The sequence below is a fragment of the Chelon labrosus genome (genome assembly GCF_963514085.1).
Source record: "Chelon labrosus genome assembly, chromosome: 2".
NCBI lineage: Eukaryota > Metazoa > Chordata > Actinopteri > Mugiliformes > Mugilidae > Chelon > Chelon labrosus.
This window is the reverse complement of record NC_140338.1, coordinates 27,834,054-27,860,567: the sequence shown is the minus strand read 5'-3', so window position 1 is coordinate 27,860,567 and position 26,514 is coordinate 27,834,054. Positions and strand designations below refer to the sequence as shown.

Here is a 26,514-nt window from a genome sequence, read left to right as displayed (position 1 = left end):
GTCCATCTACGACATCCCTGGAATTGTTAGACTGGCCCTCCCATTGGCTGGAACACCAGTCAATGTGCAGAATGGCTTTAGCAGCACTGGAATTTGGCCGTATAACCGTGATAAATTCAACGACAGTGATTTTGCACCATCTTTGGTGACAGACCGGCCACCATCACCAGTTCTTCCCGAGCAAGCTGGGACTTCTGCTCCTTCTGCAGTTCCTCCAGTGCAAGCTGGGACTTCTGTTCCTTCTGCAGTTCCTCCAGTGCAAGCTGGGACTTCTGCTCCTTCTGCAGTTCCTCCAGTGCAAGCTGGGACTTCTGCTCCTTCTGCAGTTCCTCCAGTGCAAGCTGGGAGTTCTGCTTCTCTTACAGTTCCTCCAGTGCAAGCTGAGTTCTCACCTGAGACTGTTAGACCTCACCCCAGAGCAGGACCACGGAAGTTAACAAAAGCAAACAGTAGGAAAAAACGCAAATCGCCCTTCCTGAAAGACACCCCCGAAAAGGAGGCTTTGGAGAGGGAGAAAGCAAAAGTTAAGAGAAAGCCAACAAAAGTTAAGAGAAAACTGAGAAAGAACACACTGGAAACAAGCCAACAAACCAAGGTAGGCCTAAAGAAAACCAAGAAGAAAAAGCATACAGAGGACAGTGAAAGAAGCATATTTTTCTGTTTGGAGAGCTACTCCAGACCGAGAGAGGTGTGGCTACAATGTTGGCAGTGCAGGACATGGGCTCATGAAGCCTGCACTGATGGTGGTTCCATTTCCATTTGCCACAATTGTGAGTCAGATGGGGAATTGTGAATACAATGCTATGATTCTTTACTTAAAATAATCAGTTTGTGTGCTTTTGGTGGTTCATTCATTACTGCTTGTTACTACAGTAAACTTTAATGTTTTACCTTTTAAATGCTATGATTCTTTAAGCTGGCATTGTTTATTCACCTAGGACCTAAAGCCAACTTCATATGTATTAAATATCTATCCAATCATCTATGCATCTTCATGATGTATTTGAATAATCAGTTTGTGTGCTTTTGGTGGTTCATTCATTACTGCTTGTTACTACAGTAAACTTTAATGTTTTACCTTTTAAATATTGTTATTAAGTCAATGAACTCTGTCTCTGGTCTCAAATAAACAACTTACTACAACTTTACTACAAACAAAAAAAAGATTTGAAAAATTATGCAATTATGAGTTTTATTACATCTAAATGACTGTTGCAACTGCCCCTCGGTACTGTTTTTCAGGGTCCATTTAAGTACAAATTACTTCCATATTATGATATGTACGCATGTTGCAGCAGTATGGGCAGGTAGGTGACATGTATGGGTTTAATATATATATATTTTGTCTTTCTAAAACAAACGCTCGCTGAGAAACTGAAGGAAATGTAAAAAGTGTTGCCCTGGAGAGGAAAGCCAGATAAGGGTCTTAAATTCCTAACCTCCCAGAGCTACATTCTGTCTGTTTTTCAGGAAGTACATAGGATCACAATGAGAGTATTTTGATTCTTGTACCATAAAATTTAGGTGATCTAGCCCAAACTCACGCAATTTGCCACAGTAAAGATGGATCAACAATGCCCACACAGCAGGGGACTCCTAGGCGGATCCGCGTTCAAGTCGCCAAACCCGCGTGACTGTCACATTCGTTTTGGCGACGCCCAGAGGATCAGCTCCGCCTCCAGGCGGTGCGCAAAATTCTACTGTCATACAGCGGATCCTGAGCGGACCCGTATTGGATCCACGGACGCGGACGCGCACGCGCCATTACCGTAACGGTTGAACTTCACAGTACGCAACGCAACGCAAGAGCCGACAGATATCAGATTTTCTTTTCTGGACACAGATCTCTCTACTATCTCATCTATGAAAATTAAATAATATATATAACACAAGCAAGACAACACGGTAGCCAGATAAATTGACCAGCCATGTTAACTTGATACAATGAAAATAACATTAGCTGACTTCTTTTAATCGTAAAAGTCAAGTACTGGTCACCTTACACCAAACAACAATTTGGGAAAGATTCTTGAAAGATTGGAGTCTTTTAACTAGTGCCCCCCATTCAAGTGTTACTCAAAACACTACAATCTTTCAAGAATCTTTCCCAAATCTTGTCAAAGTTGTTTGGTGTAAGGAGGCCATAAATTTCACTATAGATAGATAGATAGATATACTTTATTGATCCAAGGGGAAATTCAAGGTCCCAGTAGTTTGTCATCACACACAACATACACTACAACATAAACAGGATGATAAAATACAAATCCACATGACTAATAAGGACATTAAAAGATACTAAATCAAGGATCCACATGAATGTACTAAGGATGTATAAGCATGAGGCGCTTGCAGTGACAGGGCAGGGACTGACCCTGTGTTTCAGTAGGCAAATCTATCTAGACAATTTTGACATTTAAATAAGTCACGCATGTATTTGTGTATATCAGAAAGTGACAAATCTTTAAGCGGCCACATATATCCTTCAATTTGTGTTACCAAGTGTAGACAACAAAACATTAACAAAAAAATAATCACACAATTGTGCACATCATTACAAGTGTAGGCTATTGTAGGACATCTGACAGGTTTAAATTGAAGGTCAAAATAAGACTAGTTTCTCATAACATAATATTGTTCCAAATCCAATGTTTCAAATCACAAGGCCTACATCAAACAAATATTAGGTCTTCCTATGAAATTAATATCAACTTAATATAATTATGTTCAACCAAACAAATGAACAAACAGGAAATGCCAAGGCCAAGCAGATAGTCCACGAAAAACATGTTTATTGTTGCTCTAATTCTCAGTTCTTGTCTAGTTTGTAGCAATGAAACAGACAACACCACCATTCAACAATGTATTTATTTAAATAAAACATTAAAAACAATGATACATTTTACACACCTGATTGCAACCTGTCTTTCTGAAATGTCTCTTTTGGAACAAAAATGAATAGAAAGACTGGCCTTGTCTCCTTATCAACCGTAAGACGAAGGGCACGTGTAGATGTGCAAAAAAGGCTTCATCGAATTAGGACAGACATGACTGACATGACTGACATGGACATGACAGGACGACGGGCAGATAGGGGCAGTGTTCTGTCTGAGAACACGGGCAGTGTTCTGTCTGAGAACACTGCCTCATCCTCTTTACCTGCACATGCAATTCCAGAGGTGCACGCTTTTACTGAGGACATGGAATTGGAGGCAGATTTTTATGATGTCTATTGTGATGGGAGTGATGGGGATGGGACATCAGGTTCAAATTCTGAAAGTGATGATGACCTACATGTAACATCACTTTCTGATAGCATTGCCAACTGGGCAGTGAGTTTTGGCATTTCCATTGTTGCCCTGACTGCACTGCTGAGTATACTCCGTATAACCCACCCCAATCTGCCAAAGGATGGTCGGACCCTTCTCCAGACAAAAGTGCATTATGCTATTCAGGTGAAGGCTGGGGGGGGAACTACCATCACTTTGGCATCCTTTCCTCCTTGAAGGCCACTCTAAGCAAATATATCAAAACACTGGCAGAGGGCATGACATTGGGGCTGCAGATCAATATAGATGGTCTACCTCTATTTAAAAGTTCTACTGTTCAGCTGTGGCCCATCCTGGGCTTACTGGTTACCGTCCCCATGAAGGAACCTGTGGTCATTGGGGCATACTGTGGACCAAAAAAACCAAGTTCGGCCACAGAGTTCTTATCTGATTTTGTGAACGAACTACAGGAGCTAGAGGCTGGGTTTTGCTTTCAAGATAAAAACTTTAAAATTGAGCTTCACACAGTAGTTTGTGATACCCCTGCACGGGCCTTTGTGAAAAACACAAAGGCCCACAATGCTTACCATGGGTGTGATAAGTGCACACACCCAGGGCAATACCAAAACCACCGTATGACGTTCCCTGGACTAGAGCGCCCCCTGAGAACTGACATCTCATTCAACCTGATGGATGATGAATTATACCACCATGAGGGGCCACATCCATTTAAAGATGTCAAGGTTGGCATGGTATCACAGTTCCCCTTAGATTATATGCACCTTGTGTGTTTGGGCGTAGTACGGAAACTGCTCCAGACCTGGCTCCGGGGTCCGTTAACAGTAAGACTACCAGCATTAATAGTAGACAGGATGTCAGGCAAACTCCAGTCAATGAGGCCCTACGTGCCGATTGAGTTTGCCAGGAGACCACGGTCGCTTAGGGAGTTGGACCTTTGGAAGGCGACCGAAATTCCGACAGTTTTTACTGTACGCTGGCCCTGTGGTGCTGGCGGGATTCCTGGACAGGAACATGTACCACAATTTTATGCTCCTGTCAACTGCCATTTCCATTTTGGTAAGCCCTGACCACTTAAACCTTGCCGACTATGCTGGACAACTACTAAAATCTTTTGTGAAGCATTTTGGTGAGCTGTATGGGACAGACCAGATTGTTTACAATGTCCACTGACTGGTCCACCTGGCAGATGAGGTCAAGAGGCATGGCTGTCTGGACTCCTTTTCAGCGTTCCCATATGAGAACCACCTCGGGAAAATAAAAAAAACTAATTAGAAAACCTGAGTTCCCTCTAGCTCAACTCATTCGGCGGCTTTCGGAGGTTCCTGCTACCAAATTTGATGCCGATGCAGACATTGCTCTGAAAAGGAAGCATTTTGTGGGCCCAATTGTTGTTGGCATAGGAGTCCATGCGCAATATGGGGAAATGCGATGTGAAAGGTGGACCATCAAATTAACAACAGGGGACAACATGTTTCTGGTGGGGGATAAAGTCTGCCTAATCAAAAACATCATCCAAAATGATAATGGTGTATACACTATTTAAACAGAATTTTCCCGGCAGTCTCCATTCTACACCTACCCCTTCAACTCCGACAGATTGAACATATTTTATGTACACGATGCATCTGACGAGCTGAAGTCGGTTGAGGTGTAAGCGCTGCGGCAGAAATGTGTAGCCTTGCCGTACAGGGATGGTTTCGTGGCCATACCCCTCCTCCACTAAATGGGGAAAAAAAGAAAATCAGTTCAATCAATCAATCATTTTAAACAATTAGTTCAATCAATCAATCAGTTTAAACTATCAGTTAAGTTAAAAAAAATAACTCTTATAATCTAGTTGACTACTGACTTGACTATGACTTCCATTACTCTGGATGAAAATGTCCTGTAAGTATTTCACAAAAGTTGGTATTTTTCCATGTATACACTACACCCATAATTTCATGTTTTCAAAATCTAAGCTGACATATTGTCCCTCAAAATGCCAGGGGAAATTATATTTTATGCTGAATTTAACATACATTGATACATGTCCCACCTTTCTCAATACCATAGACCATAGTCCACTATATTACCATTATGCAATGATTTTTGTGAGATTATAAAACAACAACCCAACACATACTGCCAAGAAATTGCAATAGTACCCTACTTTACGGTTTAGCTGAAGTTCTACCTGACTATCATGACCTGTACGTTTTCCTTCCTTATACTTCTTCCCACCTTGGGGCACTATTCAGGTTAACTTTCAGCCGATCTTACTTGCTTATTTGTACCGAGGACATTGCTGTTGTGCCAGTTGACTGGTATGATGATGGGATAGTCTACTGGCCCAACTTTAAGAGCACAGAACGGGTGAAAAGGGCAGCCGCTAATGAGGAGAATCATGAGCCAAACTGGCCACGATATGATGTCAAGGTCGTCAGAACTTGTGGTATGCCAATTCATGAAGTTCTTGTTCAAAGAATTCAAAGAATTCTTGAACAAGAATTTATAAACTTATAAACAATTTCAGGGTTGCTTCTATTTCTGCTTGGGATAACCTATTCTGTCTATGTTCTGAAAATACACATGAAGTCTTTGCCTTGCATTGTTTAAAATGTATTATCTACTGATGCTAATTCTTGGCCAGGTCTCTCTTGTAAGAGATATTTTGTGTTCTCAATTAAACCAATCTGGTTAAATAAAGATAATAATAATAATAATAATAATAACAATAATAATAATAATCATAATCATAATCATAATCATTAATAATAATAATATTCTGTGCAACTCTACAGCTAATTTAAAACTCATGTTCATTTTAACATATTCAATTTTAGACAACTACAATGACGCCATTAGGCTAATGAACCAGTATCAGGCCGGCTGTAACACCTCTGACCTACAGTCTGAGGCAGAACAGGAGGGTGAGCTGCTGCCAGAGAAAAGAGTCAGGAAGCCAGTGTAAGTGTATTCTGTCTTGTTTTTGTTATGTTTTTACAGTAATGGGAAGGTTATTTCCCGTAGTTTTCAAAAATATGCCAGAGATGCCTGTACTATGTACATTTGCCAATTTTGGGATTGCAAAAACCATAATGATATGGTTACTTAACAGCCATCATTTCGGGGACTCAGATGACAGTGAAGAAGAGCCAGTAAATGGTGACTTCACCACCATCGAACACCCTTCACCAACTCAACTCCGTGCACCCGCAAAAAAACTGTAAAAAATGCGTAGAGTTACTCAAGGTAGGGACTGATCTCTGAAATATTGGTGAATAGAAAGGCCCCATGTGTATTATCAGCCATGGTTAACAGATGACCGTTTAATACAATTTTTTCCCCCTAGCAGACTGCCCACCTCACTATGGGCCAGGAACAGCAGTCCCTTCTCAGCTCTCTCCAACCCCCGCACCAGCCCTCAACATGCGGCAAACAGAGGAGCCCTCTTCAAGCCTGGTCTACAGACCAACATGGCGAGGGGGAAGAATGGCCGATGCCATTCCCTGCTCTGGTGAGCAGTAACTGACAAATACTGACAAATACTGGAGGGTCATTCTGTGCCACAGATCTTGGAAAACATTCCTACAACCATCACATATGATCTGCTTCAAACTTTGTCAGTAACTTTTGTCATTAAAGGATAATTCCGGTATTTAGCACTTTGAGTCCCTTTTCTGGTTTGTTTTGGATGAACTAGAGTGGTGGACACCGAAATTTTGATGATGGGTCCTGTCTTGACTTTCTGACTCGTTTTGAATCGCCTTTGACTGTTTCAGAATGGTTGGCTATGTGCATGCACAAACATGTCCTTAAAACAACCCTTAACGTTCATTTTCAAAACTGTGCAAGTCACCGAGTCAGAAAGTCGAGACAGGACCCATCGTCAAAATTTCGGTGTCCACCACTCTAGTTCATCCAAAACAAACCAGAAAAGGGACTCAAAGTGCTAAATACCGGAATTATCCTTTAACTAATGTCAATAATTAATGTCAATATTATGAGTAATGAGGATAAACACTGAAACTTAATATATTTAATAAACTACATTTTAGCTATATTTCATGTTCGTCAACAGCGGCTGAGGTCCAAATCCTTAGTCTTCTGGAAACAATTAAACAGCAACAAGACCAGCTTGTAGCGAGGATGAACAACCTCAGCAGCAGGCTGAACATCACCCAGGGGCCAGATGTCGAGATGCCTGACAACATCCAGTTTCCCCAGGAACAATTAGAGGCAGTGGAGGCATTTGAAATGTTTTTAAAGGAACCGTCAACTGGCCCAGCTTGACAGAGAGTGGTGAGTTTTTTTACTAATATGAATGATGCCATTAGGTTTATTGATTGTCCATGATTATTGCAAATATTCTATTGAAGCAGCCGTGAACAGGCCTGTCCTGAACTACCATTTCAAAGTGGTAAGAATCTGTCAGTGAGCAACAATCTCCATGGTTTGACATTGAGTGTAAAGGTGGCACAGGTTGATGAGGGTGTGAGCCAAGTACATGTTTAGAAAAATATTCCAAGAGAACAGAAAGAAGTAGAAACATATATTTTCTATGTTTTTCCACATTTCTGGACGCTTTCAACAGGAACAAAAACATTTCAAATCCACCTTTAAATGCAACTTAAAGCGTAACTTTCATCAAAATGCATCCTAGGGTGTTTTTGTGAATGTACCCGAGTCAAACTTTCGTTTAATAATTACATTTACAATAAAAGCATAATTACATCCAAAGCGCCACTTTTAAGCTTGTCGTGTTGTCGTTTTCGGGTCAAATGGCCTTTTGAATTGCATTTTGGCGAAAGTTACGCTTTAAGCTTAGAAATGTTTACCTTGCTGTCTATTTAAAATGATGTCTGCCTTTTAGATTACTTCTTTGGCCACCATTGGAGGCCAGGATGTGAAGAAGGTGACCTGGAACATCCTGGGCAGGATCTTCACAGATGAGGTGTCTCATCAAATAAACTGGAAGGGTGTTAATAACAAAAAGCCCTTCAGCAGGATGGCAACAAAGACCTTGCTTTTCAGTAATTCAAAGTCATATTAAATATGCTCAAAGTCAATAGTTTGTAAATGTTGTGGCAGCCTTAAAAATCGTAGCAACCATCATACCAATATGACGTGTAGACTTTTTTAGACTGTATGCTACTATATCATAGACTTTTTGTTATTTGTCTATTTTTCTCGAAATCAAACATAAAATGACAATGACTCCCTGAGCAGCTGATGGCTACGTTGCATATGCAAATTTTCAATCAGGCAGGCCTGCCTGATGTTATGTTTAACACAATGCAATAGTTAGCGCTTCAGTGAAAAACCTGACATGGTCACTTATTTAGTAGGGAAATAGGCTACTAAACATATTCCTGTTAACTATCGTGCATTGCAATAATGATAAAAAAAAAGAAAAGCCTACCTTTCTGACATGCAGTAAATCCTTGAAATTGCTGTGGGATCCCCTCTGCTTGTGAGACTCCCTCCTTTTGATTCCTTCAATTTGTCGCTGGCACTGTAGCATTAAATGGCGTTGACCATGTGCTTATAGAAGTGGAGATGCCAACTTCCAGCACAAACAGTGGTGTACCTGCACTTATGCAAAACCAGCGACGTCATGCAAACCAATATTTTGTAGGCTATGGTAGAGTAACGTAATAGCCAAATATTAAAAAAAAAACAAAAAACTTATGGTTAGGCTAGCTAACGTGACTAACAACTTAGGCTAATGCTCAATTCGTGGCCAACATCAAATCCATAGGTTTTTGATCACCAAGTCAAAATGTCCAGGTAAACCGCAACTAATTCCACTAACTTACTTTTTAATATAATATCATCCGATAACTAATTCAATACTGATTTATTGCTTAGCCTACTTACCACTTCAACACCATTCAACACCTTCAACTGTTCAAACTGTAACTGTAACAGTTCAACTGACAAAAATGTAGCCAACTGTTCAAATTGTAACCGTTGTACATGAGCGAAACATCAGTTGAGTTGCTATGGGAAACATACACAGACACCAATTTTAGGAAAAGGGCTGACCGGTCTTCAGCCATTTTTTGGTACGATTTAGTAGGCTACACATCCAGAAGAATACATTTCAGTTATCGATGTAGAGTAGGTCACGTTAGTAATTTGTTGTGGTTTCGTTTACTGACACCCTACGAAATTTGACCAAACTTCCCGGTATTAGCCTACTGACAGCGCACGACTCCCAATAGTCGCTGATACTGATTGATTTGCTTGTGTAAACAGGGCAGCTGCGTTGTCTTGCTCTGAAAGGCTACTCTGCGGCTAGCAGTAGCCAATCAACAAACGTATCGTGAGTTGTAAGTGGTTCTCTTTTCTAAAAGGAAATGCCTCACAATGTTTTGGGCGCACTCACCACATTGCAGCGTCATTTTTTAAATTTAATCACCAGCTCACGAATTCATAGTTTACCCACCTCTAATTTTAACATCCACAGCCCTGTTTATAACGTTGTAAGTCATGTTTCTTTTTTAATTGAATGTCCTACACTGAAAAAATTAAAACCTTGGATCAACGTAAAAAAATTGAGGTAATCAATCACACGAAATATCTGACATTAACTCAAAGCAAATAATTTTATTTCGTTTAACCTGAAAAGTTTAACTCCATGCAACCACGATTTAAAGGTTGGAGCAATCTAATTATTTTTAGGTTGGAGCAAACCAATTATTTTAGGTTGGAGCTTTAGGTTGGAGCAAACTAATTATTTTAGGTTGGAGCTTTAGGTTGGAGCAGACTAATTATTTTAAGTTGGAGCATAACTATTTTAGGTTGTCTCAAATAAAAAAGTAATGGTCGTCATTATTTGAAATGTATAGTAAATCAAATTTTAAAAAATTGCTTTTAAATACATTTTGATCAATGACTACTCAGAACACTTTTCTTAAAAACACATTCATATTTATTGTTCCATAAATTGACAACACTGAACATGTGTTTCAAATGAATGAAGATGAACAGTCTGCTTCAGCTGAACACCAGAAACGAGACTATTGCTGTCATCAGAAGACAAATCATCGAGCTGCAATAGTAGCACAACTCCTAAGACATCATGCAGTACCCATGGCAAATTTACCAGGACATACATTTTCTTATTCAGGTGTAAGCCTTACTATCAACTAAACACAAAAGCTGTTGCAACTGAGGGCAACTCGTTCAGGACCTCTGTTCCTTCGATGACAATCTTAATGTCTTTGGGTGGATGGAGAGGATCCTCTTTCTCAGTGATAAAGATCGCCATGGTTTGCTCCAACTCTTCAACCTCATTTTCCTGCATTAAAAAGAAAGAAGAAGAAAAAAAGACATGTTATTGTTTCAGAAATCTCCAGATTTCATGTTAGATCATAATAATCCTTATGAGATTGTAAATAGAACTTACCACAAGCAATGATCACTGGCAGGAGCTTCCAAGTCCACATGTTTGCACAGCAGAAACACGACTGATTGGTGGCTGCTTCCCTTAAGTTGAAAGAGAATACATTATTTAGTTTTTAAGTTAGCCATCAAGTGTGTTAGCTGCTAACATGATGCACAAATTACCCAACTTTTAACATAAATAGATATACTTTATTTTATGATTTTAGGGAAGCTGGCATTTTGGTACTTTTTTACCACATGTAAATTCTGTTAACAGTGTAGCAAATGAACATTACCAGCAAGAACTAGCTGGGCCTTGTAATATTATGGCTAATACATATTGAACACAAGATAATTAGGAGGGTGAATAAAAGATCACAGATGCCCTTATGCTATTGACAGCAGAAATAACCATTAGTCAAGTTTGCAGCTTGAACCTGGGGATTAACTGGCATTAACCACATGTCAAGTGTCAAAAACGCAACAACAACAACAAAAAACTTTGGAGCGTTAACTGTTAAACGTTCCTGACAAGCTAGCATGTCATGGTTGGTACTATCTTCAATAGCTTTAACACAGAGCACTTTAAGACAGTAATGTCGGCAAATAAACATTTGCTAGGCTCTTCGCGCCACTGTTAACAATTAAAAACACTAAGCAGAGCAAACGCATTTTAAATCACGAACATAACATTAGCTGTAACGCTAACTAACTTAAACGTGGTAGCTACCATCAATGCCGCCACAAAATAACATTACATTTACAAATGATTGCTTGAATTTCTTAGTTAGCTAGCGAACTGTGATAACATAACCCACCCACGACCAGAGGACGGCTAACGTAAGTTAACTTTATAGTTTGAATGAAGAATGCTAACGTTAGCGCTAGCTTAACGTTAGCATTTATAAGCTATCAAGCGGGAGTGCTGAAATTACGGCCAGAGTCAAGGCCAGTCAGGTATACTTGGGAAAAAACGTTAACGGTAGACAAAGTTTAATGTTTTTACCTTACCAGTATCAATGTTGCTCGCTGTATTTTTCTGTGTCGCAGCCTGGCTCGAGAGGTCTGTTGGAGTGAACCGTCTCGACCGCCGCCCACTGATTGTCAGAGGTGGAAAAAGTACAAAAATATCGTACTCAAGTAAAAGTACCAATACTTGGATGAAATATTACTCAAGTACAAATGAAATTACCCATCTGAAAAATTACTCAAGTAAAAGTAATAAGTAGCTAATTTAAAATGTATTTTAAGTAAAAGTTACTTAGTAACATTTTAAAAAAAAAACCTGTAGAACGGGGCGGGGGATCTCTCCCATGTAGTGAAAATAGGACAAGGGGTCATACATCCAAAACTGTTTAGTTTTTAATTAAAGAACAATCTATACAAATGTATAAAATTCTATACAAATGTATACACATGTAATGACAACATAACACATGTCACACATGACATGTAAGACCCTTAGAAAGGTATAATGTGCAATTTTAGTTCTGACCATCCCATAAAACTTTTTCAAACAATCAACTGTCAATCAAACTGTCTCTGAACCGTCGTCGCTCTTCTGATCCACCTCCATCTCGTTCTCAATCTCCTACAGAAAGACTTGGCGCTTGGTAGTGGTAGCCTATGGTGGTAGCCTACATGCTGACCATACGTCACTCACTACGTGGTTCCGGGCGCAATTTTTTTTTCGGTTTTCGTTAGTCAACGTTTTTTTTTTTACTCAGTAACGGATGGGATTTGTAATGTAGCGAAATACAATACTTCACTCAAAACGTAATCAAGTAAAATTTAAATTACCGATTTTAAAAACTACTTGAAAAATACAAAATACACAAAAAAACTACTCAATACAGTAACGTGAGTAAATGTATTTCGTTACTTTCCACCTCTGCTGATTGTTCAGTGACGGACATTTTGTTTTTTTATTCCTTTATTTGGGCGTAAACAGGTCAGAGAGCGGGATCTCAAACTCAACAATGTGCATGTGCAAATCATGCTTAATCTAATAAAAATGCTTTGATCAAATGAATAAATTCAGTTCAGTGTCCCGCTGGCAATTTATATTGTATCCAAATAAAAAAAAAATAGTTTCAACCATAAATAAATTAGAACGTTTAGTTTAAATGAAAAAACTAATAATTTTAGGCTATTAGAGCACGAAAATATACATTAAACGAACAACAGCAATGTTAGACTTTTTTCAGTGTAGTTTAAGCCATAATAGCTACATGTAGCCCTGTGGTCTTTAATTTCATTAATTTACAGACATTAAAATGTTTATGTTGTTAATAAATAACAGTTCATGAAGTGTAAATATGTTTAAAAATTGTTGGATTATAAAATGTTGAAAAAAAACAGTCCTTTTATATAGAGTTAAAGTCAGGGAAAAAAGAGTGGTGTTATTTTTAAAGATCACGCTTGTTTGTGGGGGTAGTGAAGCATTTTTTTTTTTTTCTCTCTCATCCTTGTATGTCTGTAGAGCCAATCCTGTCCTCACCTTGTTCAGGTGGGAGGTGCTTAGTGCCACCGGCGTGCCGCAGCAAAGTTAGCGACAGCAGAGTCTGTTTTATCCTGAGTTGGATAAAAGAAAGTAAAACACTCCTACGTAACTTCCAAGACTGACGGAGAGTCGTCCTGTGGTTTATGTGTGAGAACTCCGAGAAGCTGCCAGAGGTAAATTCATGTGTTTTAATGTACTCAGTGCTGTTGTGTAATTGTAATGTGCTAGAGACGAGCTAAATTGCTAATCGCTGCTCGCCTTTAGCTTAGCCTGCTCATAGACTTTCACATGGTTAATTTTGCATTGCAGTTAGCAATTGCTAATTTGTTTAAAACACACTGTGGGGTTTTAGCCATGAATGAGCCTGTAGCTTAGTTACTAAGAGGAATTGTGTGATTCAGGACCGGACATTTGCCATAAGAGGGAGAGAGTGGGGACCGGGAGAGCCCTGGACCGTGGAGAGAGACTGTAGCTGCTGTACTTGAGCGTGGTTCCCCGCACGGTGTTGCTGCATGCTCTGTTCCCTTGCCGCCGAAACTGCTCCTTGCCTTTTGCCCCTTTTCCCCTCTTCATCTCCGACTGTTGCTGGACTCGTGAGTACACCATTAACCCGTTGCACGTGCTTTTTGTTTGTGCTGGTTAAACCCAGTGAAACGGCCATTCGTTTCCGGCCTCCACGCTCACAAGCTTCGACCGAGCCTGTAAAGTTTTTTTTTTTTTTTTTCATTTACATTTAATAGCCCTGTGTGAATGTGTGTGTGAGTGTGGGCTGTGGACACTTGAGTTGACCTGGTCACTTTGATGTTACGTTCTCTCATTGGGTTCATCATTGGTCATTTGTGTATCAAATCTTAAAAAGCATTAAATGAGATTTTTGACTACTGTTATCAATGCATATTAACTAATTTACCGATCCAATTTGTAACTTGGTAATAAATAATTTTTGTTGTTTCAACTAAAGCTTGTGTTGTAGTTGAAATGCTGATACCTTTTGGATAAATATAAAACAGGTTGAAGTGACCGATTATTATTAAGGGGAAGTACCAAATTTTGTGTTTACTTCTTAAGTGTTATTGGAGGCACCACCAAATTGTTTTTATTACAGTCATCACAGGTAGCGCCATCTCCAGATGAACTCAGGCCCCGTCCTATTGCACTACAACACCCAATTATTTGTCAGTCAATATCCACTAGCTACATGGGACTGGGGTTACATACATCTCCATCCTCCACCTCATAATTTGTTATTTCAGGTCTCATCATATCCATTCTATTTGATTACACACATATATGCATATATTCTATTAGTACCGCATTCATTCATAGCTGTCACTTCAGTAAATAAATATTTATTCACAATAAAAAAGTTGTTTGTGACATTGTTTTACGGCAGAGAATTAATGGTATAAACGGTGTAAAGAATTCATCCCTTTAAGTTATTAAATAAATTTAATTGAGACTGATAAATTGACTTAAACCATGTTCTTCCTACGATAAAAAGAGGTGGTGCCATAATGAGACATTTAAAAGGTATGACAAACTCTACAAAAAAGACAAATCTCTCTGCCCCGTATTGATTACACAGGCTTAAATGACATTACCACAAAGAATAAGTACCCACTCCCACTTTTGAACTCTGCCTTCGAGCCATTACACAACACCGCCTTCTTCACTAAATTAGAGCTTCAAAACGCATATCACCTGAGTCCGTGGAGGAGAGAAGATGGCTTTTAACACTCCCCTTGGAAACTTTTTTGGACTCACTAACGCTCCTGCTGTCTTCCAGGCACTAGTTAATGATGTTTTACGTGACTTGTTGAAAATATGTTTTTGTCTATGTAGACAATATTTTGGTGTTCTCCTGGACCCCCAGGGAGCACGTTGAACACTTCCGGGAGGGTGTTTGTCAAGGCTGAGAAGTGTGAATTTCATGTCACCAGAACTACTTCCTTAGGGTTTGTAATTGAGAAGGGGCAGCTTCGCCCAGACCCAGTAAAAGTTAAGGCTGTGACAGAATTGCCAACTCCCGAGTCACGGAAACAGCTGCAGCGTTCCCTAAGTTTCACCAACTTTCATCAGCACTTCATCCGGAACTATAGTAAGGAAGCTGTCCCCCTTACTCAGCTAACCTCCGTTAAAACTCCATTTGCATGGAGTCCAGAGGCACAGTTAGCTTTTGAATGCTTGAAAATCATGTTCATTAACGCCCCATGCTTGTCCACCCAGAGAGGCAATTCACCGCGGAGGCCGATGCTTTAGACTCAGGGGTGAGGGCCATTCTCTCCCAGTGCCTCCCTGCGGACGACAATCTTCACCCCTGTGCATTATTCTCCCGTTGCCTCTCTCCAGCCAAAAGGAATTATGACGTGAGGAACCGTGAGTTGCTAGCCGTAGTCCTGGCCCTCCAGGATATAGCGGCACTGGTTAGAGGGGGCTGCGCACCCCTTCATTGTTTGGACGGATCACAAGAACCTGTCTTACCTCTTGTGTGTTACCTCAATATCCCTGGTCTAAAGCTTCTGGTGGCCCTCCATGTCCGCAGATATCCGAGAGTCATGGGGTTTCCCTGCACGCTCTTTCTCTCTCATTGGATTCACCTAGGCAGGCAACTGGTGGGCACATCTGACTCAGCTGCAGCCCGTTATCAATCAACACTCTTTAAAAGGCTGGCTGTGGCTCTTCAATAAACCAAGCACTGGTTATAAGTTTTAAAAGAAGATCTATGCCTCCTGCTTTATTGAAACATTTAAACATGCACAATAACACAAGTACACAATAAGACATCTAGGACAAAAACAACTGGTCAAAACACATATTTTGCTTTGTTTCAGTATGAATGTATGAATATTTTTTAAAAATGTAATTTCCACTCATGTTCCTAGAGCTCTTTTCAATCAAATTGGTTTCTGCTCTGATGCTTATTCATATGGTACTAGATCTGCAATAGCAGGACGAGTTTTACTACCATACGGTAGAACGAATGCAATGAAGAAAACAGCCTTTTATAGAGCCATGTCTTTATGGAATTCACTCCCTTTGCAAATTCGTGTTGTAACTGGAAAGAAAGAATTCAATAGGCTAATTAAATCCTATTTTTATACATGTTAATTATGAACTCTGGACTCTGACTTGGCACTCACTGTGTTGTATTTTGTGTTTTTATCTGTAATCTGATGTCACTGCTATTCTTACTGTATTTGAATGTACAATATGTGATTGATAATTTATCATTTGTATGTTCTGATTCCCAGGAAGACTAGTCTGCCGCTTCTGCGTCAACTAATGGGGCTCCGCAACTAAACAATAAACAATAAACAATGTGAACATGGAAAAGAACGTCTACTTACAGTGGAGCTCCATCCGCCAGAGAATTCAGGGAAGCAAAAGCCAGAGAGGCCAACAGCAGCAGCAGAGTCCTCCTCATCCTCCTACCTGATCCTGGGCTCCTGTCAATGTCCCGGGGCTTGCAGCAACTGCCTTTTATCCACCTCCCTCCTCCTGTAACCAGACTTCATCACACTAATGCCTCATCCCCCCTCCTCCACCTGTTTCTCTACACACATGTAAGCACAGTTACACAATTTCCCGCAGCAGTTGAGAAAAATGTAAACAGACAGTTTTCATGATCGATAAACATTGTACAAGAAGGATCACAGACAAACAGCAACAGTGCAGTTATGATGTTTAAACGACCCCTTTGATTTTGATCTATCATATCAGGAGAACCCTGAACAATTTCAATTTTTCAACCATGTTTGCATGGCAGAGTGGCAAGGACAAAGACACTGCTCTCCAAAAAAGAACATTGGCCATTGAATGGCAAGTCAAAGTCCTGACCTATAATCTTACAAAAATGTTGAGGAGACAGTGTTGTGCTAAAATTCCTCCCAGCTGCTGTAGATAACTGATTAGAAGTTACCGTTTAGTAACATTTAGTTAAACCTGCTTGCTGTCCAAGGGGTTCACACTAGATACTGAAACCAAGGGTTCACATACTTTTGCAATATGTACAATTGATTTTTTAATCTTGAATGAATACATGTTCAAGTATAATATTGCTGTTTCATTTGTCTGATTGGGTTCTCTTTGTCTACTTTTATGGCTTGAATGAAAAGCCACTGATGCCTTATGCATTTTATGCAGGAATGTAGAAAATGCTCTGAAGGACAAAAACTTTTAAGCGGCACTACTTGTCATTGCATTGTTATGTAGTGGTCATAAGTCAATGCTGGCACAAGGCACCACCAAGTGCGGAAAAGGAAGCACTGTGGTAGACCAAGCCCCTCAGTGGGATGTATCATGGGCAGATAGAGAAAATGGCTGAGATAACGATATCTCACCAATGCCAATAAAGGACCAAACTGAAGGACAGCACAGAGGGTCTGGTGAGGGTTGTACAAGACAGGACGTAATTGTCAGAGCCAGGGGGGTCTGTTACAGCTGGTTGAACTCAATACTGAGAAAAGTACCCCTGAGACAGTTGAGCATATAGTAGCGAGATATGGCAGGACACAGACACTGAAGCATGATCAAGAAGTAACCATAAAGACAGTGTACAAGTACACCTGGAGCCACTCTCCCAGTTGCAGGGAGCGCTTAATACTCCTATCACCAATGAACTACTGTGGACTTTACTTCCCAAAGCTGCTCCAGTTGTTCTCAAGCACTTTCAGGGGTGTGTCCTCGGGACTTGAAGATTTCTAACTCATACTTGCAGGCTAATCTTACCAACTTTATAATAGTACAAAACATTTCAATCTTCAGTTCAGTTTTATTAACATAGTTTCAAATACAATCCAAACTATCTCAGGACCTTTTACAAAACCCATACCCTGAAAACCCACAGAACAAGCATTAGGGTGACAGTTGTAAGGAAAAACTCTTCTTAACAAGAAGAAATCTTGTGTAGAGTCCAGCTCATATGGGAGGGACCCATTTGCTTGAGGCAGACTGTGTAGAGACACACAAACAGAAAAGGAAGACAGAGTGGAAAAGAAGGCAGTGGGGGAGAAACAACAGCAGAAGCAAATGCACAGTTCAATGCAGATATCTTACTGGGTATACAGTGTACTCCACTAGTAAAAAAAAACAAAAAACAGATATATCAATGAGAAGCCAAAGCCATGGAAAACTGTCAGTGACAATAGTAGATGTTACAGGTGAGCTAGCTAGCATTAAAATGCAAATAAAGGAGAAGGTATCTTGTGTAGGTGAGAAAATTAGATGCAAGATTTAGGGTAGAGTTGATTAGTGTAGGCAGTGGTCACTGGGCAGATTGGTGGGGTGTGGATCATGGATGAGATTCTTGGAGCAGCTCACTCACAGGAAGGTGGGGGAGAGCAGTCTGCGGGCTTTGCATTTTGTTGTCTCATAAATTTCCATAAATATGATACCTTAATTTCTAAATCTGCATGGGTAAATTCTAACATGCTTTTAAACAATAGGGTGTTCCATTTACACAACACCTTTGCTCTAACTCTTTTTTTATTTTAACCTCTGATAAGGCCTTAACTTTACCTTGCTTGGCAGACATAGTGCAAATAGGTCTATGTAGGTTGGGACAAAGTTCTAGTTGTTCTGGCTGATTGCCAAAAAACAAGTTACAGATATAAAATAAATATAGTCTTTCAGACTTTCAGGTTTAATTTAAGGGTATTCACATCCAGACTGGAGGACTATTGTGGGGATTACAGACATATTCTCTCTAAGACACATCTCCTGGATGCACTGGGACGCATCATCAGTGTTGTTACCTGGGGTCAACAGGTGTTTCGGGTCTTGCAACAGACAGCCTCGCCAAGGCAACCCAGCCGGGGCTGATCAGGCCCAGAATTGCGTCCCAGTAGCAACCCATGGATCAGCCCTCTTGGTCCACAGCCACCTCGTGGCTCTCTCTGCAGCAGGGAGCAGGGACATGGACAATCCCTGCTCTCTTCTTGGCTGCCCCTGTAACACCCAAGCAGCTGAGTGCTTTGCAAAATGAGTGTCCTGCAAAGTCCCTACTGCCAACTTCTATGGGTTCATAAAATGTCCTTGCCCTGCCCTGCACTCCTCCACCAGTTCCTGGTACTTGGCGCGCTTCCTTTCGTTGGCTTCCTCCATCCACTATTCCCAAGGCACTGTTAGTTCCAGCATGATTAGGTGTTTTGTGACCTCAGAAGTGATGATCATGTCTGGCCTGAGGGATGTGGTTGCGATATGCTGGGGGAACCTCAGCTGTTTCCCTAGGGCCCTATGATTTCCGCAATCACGGAATCGCGGAATTGGCCGATAAAAACGGAATCTGTTTTTTAACGCGGAATATCGCGGAATTTGACATAATTTGCTGTTTTCATGTGGGAGAGGAACTTATGTCTGGGGAAAACTGCACGGAGGGAAGCAAATCTGGGTGGCACAACAAGGCCCTTCCAAAGACTGAGCCCCTTCCAAAGACTGAGCCCCTCCCCCTTCAAAACATTGTAAGCATGGCGAAGCGGCTGCCTATGGCTCTGTCTTCGTCGGCGAAAAAACTGCGAAACTCGACGCTAACCCCCCAGTACAGAGCCGAGCAGTTCCCGAACGACACGATGTGTCAGGCAGAGGTTGCGCTAGACTTTTTCGTTGTCTGTCATTTTGATTGACAGGGTCATAAAAATCCCGTCATAATCTATTTTTACCCCTCACTTAGATTTTTTTAAAATGATAACAATGACATATTTAATAGCATTTAATTTTCATTCATTTTTAATTAATATAGTGGTATAGTTTTATTACTTAAAACTTTGCTGCTTGTTTTTGATGCACTTTAATTTTGCCATATTGAGGAAACGTCTTTCACCTCAATAAAGTTAATTTCTATTTAACTTGTGTACATTTTAGTCATTTACATTAAAAACACTGTTTTTGATAGTAAAATAAGAGTAAAAGGTAAAAAAAAAAGACAGCCTGCACAAGGAACCGGACGAAGTGGAAGTCTGCCTGCATGATGTTTGCCCAGGTGACTTTGTGCTGCAGCGTGCTCTCCCACTTTGTCCATGCTCCCTGCTGCTGGCATCCCACTGCCCTGCTCACTCTCTCTTCTTCCACACCTGCTCAGACCTCATGCTGGAGTAGCTGGTGTCTTTCCTTGCCCTGGGCCTTGCTGACCTGGGTCTTTGGGAAATACCCAAGCCTGTTGCCAAGGTCCCCACCAGTTCCTTTTGCTTCAAGCAAGACTCTGCCACCTCTACTGCCTTCTCTGCCTTCCATTTCCTTCCTGTCCCCACTTCAATTCCAGCTGATGATACCTTGCAATCCCTGGAATCCCTATACTGTAGGGCTTCTCTTGTGCGTGCCACCTTGAATTCTTCGGTGAGTCCACTGAAAGGTAGCTGCAGGGTGTTCGTGGTCCCATACAAAGCGTCGCTGGTGAGGCTGTGGGGGAGGCCCAGCCACTTCCGAAGGAAAGCACTGATCTTCCTTTCAAGCAATTCCACTGTTGATATAGGGATATAGGGACGAGAAGTGGCCACAAGACTCGGGGGAGGATGGAGTGCTGGTAGATCCCCAGCCAACATTTTTATGTGGGGCCTATGTGTCCAGAAAGTGGGCTAAATAATGGGCCCCATATGGGATTCTCAGATCACACCCATATGGGAATGTCCGTGGGTTCCATGTTGGCCCCAAGCCAATTGCCCATGTGGGTTTAAGGCATTGACTGTATATACTATGGACAAACCCATCGTGACATCACCCATTGGATTCTGAATTCAAAAATGAAGCCTGTAGTGGGCGGAGCCTTTGGTCGCCATGTTGGTTTTGCTTTACTCCGCCCACACTTGGATACTCCAAATTTGGGCATGGGCGTCGTGTTGGGGCGGACCTAAGGCAGCCTGTACGCTGAAACCCGCCCACTCAACTCTCCGCTGCCGTGTTAGCTCAGGCTACCGAGCTAGGCTAATCACTATCCGAGGTGCTAGCAGCCGGCTAACACAGCCAGGCGGTAAACTCCCCCTTTTTCCTCACCCGTCTTCCCAGCACTCCAGCTCACCTTGCTCGAGGTAAGTTCACCCGAACATATAGAACACTCGAAATAATGAGTTATGTCTTAATTTTAGTTATACCATACAAATAAATAATACATGTAATAACTTGGTTAAATTACAGCTGTAGATTTTGTCAAGTTGTCATAAAACATTTATTCAATACACGTCTACAGCATTCTACCAACGAACTCGAATCAAATAACTTCACATTTAAACTTTTAAGTTACATTTTTATTGTTTAATTCATATTTTACGCAACTTTAGTGGATTATGTTCCTTGAATATGTTTACTATCGTTAATAAACAACATTACGTGTGCTGGCTGCTGTTTAAAGTTCTTACCATAAATGACATTATGATCTGAAAAACACAGGTACATTTATTACAAGATGATTATCTTTCAGTAACTAGTTAATATATGTACTGGTATTAATTTTTTAACCCTTCAAATGTGACATAATAGTTTCGTTAACTTATACTTTTTTCCCTTTCATAGATACAGTGTGGATAATTGGTGACAGTGTGGGGCCTAGACAGCTGTGACCACCATGGGAAGCAACCTCAGTCTGCAGGATGTCCTCATCTGTTGGTTTGTCTGGGTGGACTACAGTGGAAAGGCCTTCTTCCCTTTTTTTCTCTTTTGTTCTATAACAAATATTTTTAAATATTACATTAAAATCCTGTTTGTATTTGCACTCCTTTTGTCTTTCATGGTTACTGTAGATCTTTCACAAATGTCACTGTTAATCTGAAAGTTAAAAAATAACACGCAATGATGTTCAACACACGAGATAGAATACAGAACTGTTGTTTATGTAAAAAGGTAACCAAAAAACTGCTAAAATGACCACAGTATTAACATTGAAAACTGATGAATGTCAGCAAGTCCAACATTTGCTGTTAATTTAAATTATATTTAGTCTTTTCTATTTTAATAACAAAATATTACTGTTATACTGGCAGTGGTTTAACAAGTTATGATCAAGTCATGCATTCAGGGAAACATCAATATTATAGACAACACATTTCCAAGTTGTTTAGTATGCTTTAATATGTTAACAGATGTAACAGTAATTACAAATTCATATGTCTTTTGAAATAAGTAACGTTTTCAACCTCTTTATTATTATTGTTGTTAGTGTTGTCTGTTGCCCAGATTTATCTCTCCCAGAGTGTGCTACAGAAGAAAAAGGTAACTGGTTAATAACAGTGGCAGAAAGAAATACCATGACCTGTCTGGTGCAGGCCAGGAACGGGAACGCCCTTAATTATGCAGAATTTTAAACCTTAATAAAAAATAAACGAACGTGTTAGAAAAAAATTCACCCCCCGTACAGTTGTCATGAATAGTGAAATAAGGCATTGAGACTAAAACCATTTTTTGTACCAGGCTGTAAACATGTTTAATATTGCTGTAAAGTTGGGCATTTTAACATGGGGGTCTATGGGGATTTGCTCCCTTTTGGAGCCAGCCTCAAGCGGTCACTCGATGAACTGCAGTTTTTTGCACTTCCGCATTGGCTTCAATTTTCAGACCCAGAGGTCGCGCCTGGTTTAAGGCAGGATTACACAAGGTTATAGGTAGGCCCCAGCTGGGCAAAACGGACAAGACCCATCTTGGTCCCAGCTTCAAGTCCTATGTGGGACCTACATGGGGACAGTATGGGCTAAAATATGGGTTGCAAGTGGAATTGTCCACAGGTTCCATGTTTGCCCCATGCTAAATGACCATGTGGGTTTAAGGCAGGATTACACTAGGTGTTAGGTGGGCTCCAACTGGGCAAGACATGCAAGACCCATTTTGGTCCCAGCTTTTAGTCCTATGTGGGTCCTACATGGGGACAACATGAGCTGAAACATGGGTTGCAATGCGGGTTCTATGTTGGTCGCATGCTTACCCGTGTGGGTTTAAGGCAGGATTACACTAGGTGTTAAGTGGGCCCCAACTGGGTTAAATGGACAAGACCCATCTTGGTCCCAGCTTTAAGATCCCTGGTCTATGCTACTCCACTGACCATAATGAAAGGATTTTAATAATTTTCAAATAAAATGATACATGCATCCCACTTTCACAAACCTCTTACTGATGTACAAATACAAATATTGCCTTACAACATCCTAATTGAGTACTGAGTACAATTTGAATTGTACCTCAACCTAGAGCTGCAACAATTAATTAAAAAATAAATTATTAATCACCAACCAGTTTGAGTCAGGCTCTATCTAATTTTAAAAAAAATGGCCACATACTCTGATTTCAACTTTTTTATGAATATTTTCTGGTTTTCAGTTAAATATTTTCCAACAAAATCATCAACAGATTTATTGGTAATGAAAATACAATGCAATATTATAAGATAGTCTTGAAGTTAAAGTTGAAGTTCTTTACTTTGCTTTAGTAGTTTTACTTGTAACTAAGTAATATTTTAACAGGGTAACTGTAATGAAAACAAATTGAACTCATATTCCACCACTGCTTACTACTGCTGTCTGGATGCCCTTCGTCTTCCTCTGTGTCTTGCCCCAGTGAACCATGTCGACAATGCCCTCTCTGTTTCCTGCTGGTTCACCTGTGCTGCCAATGAGTTCTTCTTAAGAGCCTCTGTAAAACAAATTTTGTTGACAGTATGAGCTATGAACATTAAAGAACATGTTCTCTTCAAACACCATTTAGAATTAAACAATGGCCAACTTCAGGGCCATATTGGGAAAAGTATGAAGAGTATGATGGATAATCGTTATGGATTGTTAGGACAAGAGAATATGAAGTACTTGAACTTAATAATTTTTTATTATAATACTCTCTCATAATCATAATATATAATAGCTTTGTGAGGTGTGTACAAATAATAATAAAATGATAAACATGTTTTCACATTAAAATGCCAAAATGCACTAAAAGCAATAACTGATGCACATTAGTTGAGGCTTCAATGGTACAATGCAGGCTTCAGATTTGAAATAAAAATGTTATTTATATGTATATATTTATTTAAACTTTAGTATTATTACTAAAGAAATTAGATGAGCAGTTCACAAAATAGTGCAGTCCAGTACAAAGAGATTCCTTGCATTTTCATCTCATTTCCTCTAATTAGTGATGCAGTGCTACGCAATGCAAACTATTGACCCTCATAGCAAAGCTATGGGGGTCAATAGTTTGCCAAAACATTATGACCCCCTAAACCCATTTAGGCTAGTGACAATGCCCCCCAAAATTTGAGATACCCCTCCCCGAGGTAGAACAAAACCTAACAATGTTTTTCCTCATCTCTAAGGTCTCCCATATATGAAATGGGTTCTTAGGTTAAAATATTTTACTGCAAACATTGTTAAATTGATACATATTGTTATACACCCCAAAACTAAAAAAGAACAAAAATATAGCCTGGCCGTATGGGAGTTAAGACATATAAACTTATGTAGATTAATAACACAAGCTCTGACAGCTTTGAAACTTGACATAATTGTGATCAGGAAGTTGCTTTACCTATTAGAAAAAACTGGATGTGAATATCTTGATGTGTGTAACATATAGAGCCCTATGAACACTTGCCTAAAATAAGCGGACATACAAAAAAAGAATATCTATGCAGAATGTTCACATTTACTTTGTTGTTGCTTTGTGTGGGATTGTCACAGAAACACATATGATGGCTTGTTGGAAAGATGGGGTTGTGCTTAATCCAGTGATACCAAATATGTAAATATAGCATGCAAAGTCAGCGTGCTACATCACTGAATGTATGAGGTGTCCCAAATGAAAAAAAGTGAATCAAGTCTCCACAGCCCCTTATCAATGGTGACAAGAATGTTGACCAATTCAGTGTTACTGCAACCTAAGCAAGTAACTTCTCAATTGATTTACCTGGATAAATAAAGGTTACTTTGGGTAAGTGCCACCCTAATAATGCATTTATTGCATGGTTGTGCTGAATCCAGCAATACCAAATATGTACATAATCATTCATCACTAAATATCTGAACTGTCCCAAATAAAAGAATATGTTGCATTGCATAGCAATGTAGTGTACTGTACCGTGTGACATCACCAGGGGATGGATCTAGCTAAGGCTTACAGCTCAGCAATAGTACACACAGGAGACAGGGTGACAGGATTGTAGTTTGGCCTTGATGATCTTTTTAATAAAACTATAACTTCACTTCAGACAGAACAAATTAAATTACTGTCTCAAATCAAACAAATGTTCATCAAACAAAACCATGGCATCAAAAACAAAATTCCTCTGAGGAGGAATGAACCCTCTCCTCAAGCTAAACTCCCTATCTCTTTCGCTGGTGTTCTACATGGACTGCTTTTGGTAGCCATCCCTGTCACTCATCAGCATTGTCATCAGTGACAAAGTGGGTCATATTTGAGCAGTCTGGGAAAGGGCAAGAACAGAACTCAGTGCAAGTCAAGCCCACTGAAAGGCACTGGCATTTACTGGTTTCAGTGCATTTTTCATCTTTGCAGTACAGATGGGTGATGTCTCGAACTTCATTAGGTGCTGGTGCCTTCTGGAACATTACAGGTTCAATGGATCCGTCTTGTCTGAGCCTCCATCCTCTGCCAACTGGGTTCCAGAGATGAGGCTTGGCCAGGTGGCTTTGACGCCACACTGCTGTCTGGTGTAAGGCTCTTAATACGTGTTGCTGGAAGGCATCTTCTGTTGGGGGTAGACTTGCTGCTGAACAATCTGTGGTAGATGCTAGTATGTACCTCAGCTCATCTAGGGTGGTGCAAGGACGGCCATTCTCCTTTTTCTTTTGGCCATACAGGAGGAGGGCATATTTTCTTGCCACAGGCAAAGCTTCTTCCAGGCTCCCAGACAGTCCAAACATGGCCATTTCCTTCAAGTCGTTCAGATGGGTCTTCAGTCTTGTGAAGGCAGTGGTCTTTCCAATCCTGTACAAGCTGCTTGTGGTATCACAACCTGTGAGGGCGTGGCATGCAGGTAAACATTCGCAAAGAGCTGCTCCAAGACTCTGAGCAATTGAACAAACTGGGACATATCTTTCCTTTAGGCCATGTCCAGAGTGCATGAACACCTCTGAGGATCCAAACATCCCTTTGCTTGAATAGTACACAAGCAAAACCAGTACATCTGTATCATCACATTTGACAATGAGACGAGAATGTGACTCTGCAAGGTGTATTGCATGTAACACCAGTCGTGTGTCAGCCTCCTCCTGGTCACTGTAAAGATCTGTCAAGCTGTCAACACCTGATCTGCTAACCCTCTTGACCTCCTCACCATTTTCAAAGCCGCCTGCCAATATGACTGTGTTCTCTGAAGAGATTCTCTGTGGCCCAGTACTAGTGATGTAGTTGCTGACAAAG

At 40.4% G+C, this 26,514-nt stretch overlaps 1 protein-coding gene across 1 annotated transcript in view; it reads right to left on the bottom strand.

Annotated features, from left to right (window-relative positions):
• The window catches only part of LOC311494887 (complement C3-like), a 51,527-nt gene extending 34,210 nt beyond the window's left edge, over positions 1-17,317 (bottom strand). Inside the window, exon 1 of the mRNA XM_084554147.1 lies at positions 16,515-17,317. Coding sequence (XP_084410273.1) covers positions 16,515-16,591 — 77 coding nt within the window. The 5' untranslated portion in view covers positions 16,592-17,317. The remainder of the gene's footprint in view (positions 1-16,514) is intronic.
• Between the last annotated feature and the right edge of the window lie 9,197 nt (positions 17,318-26,514).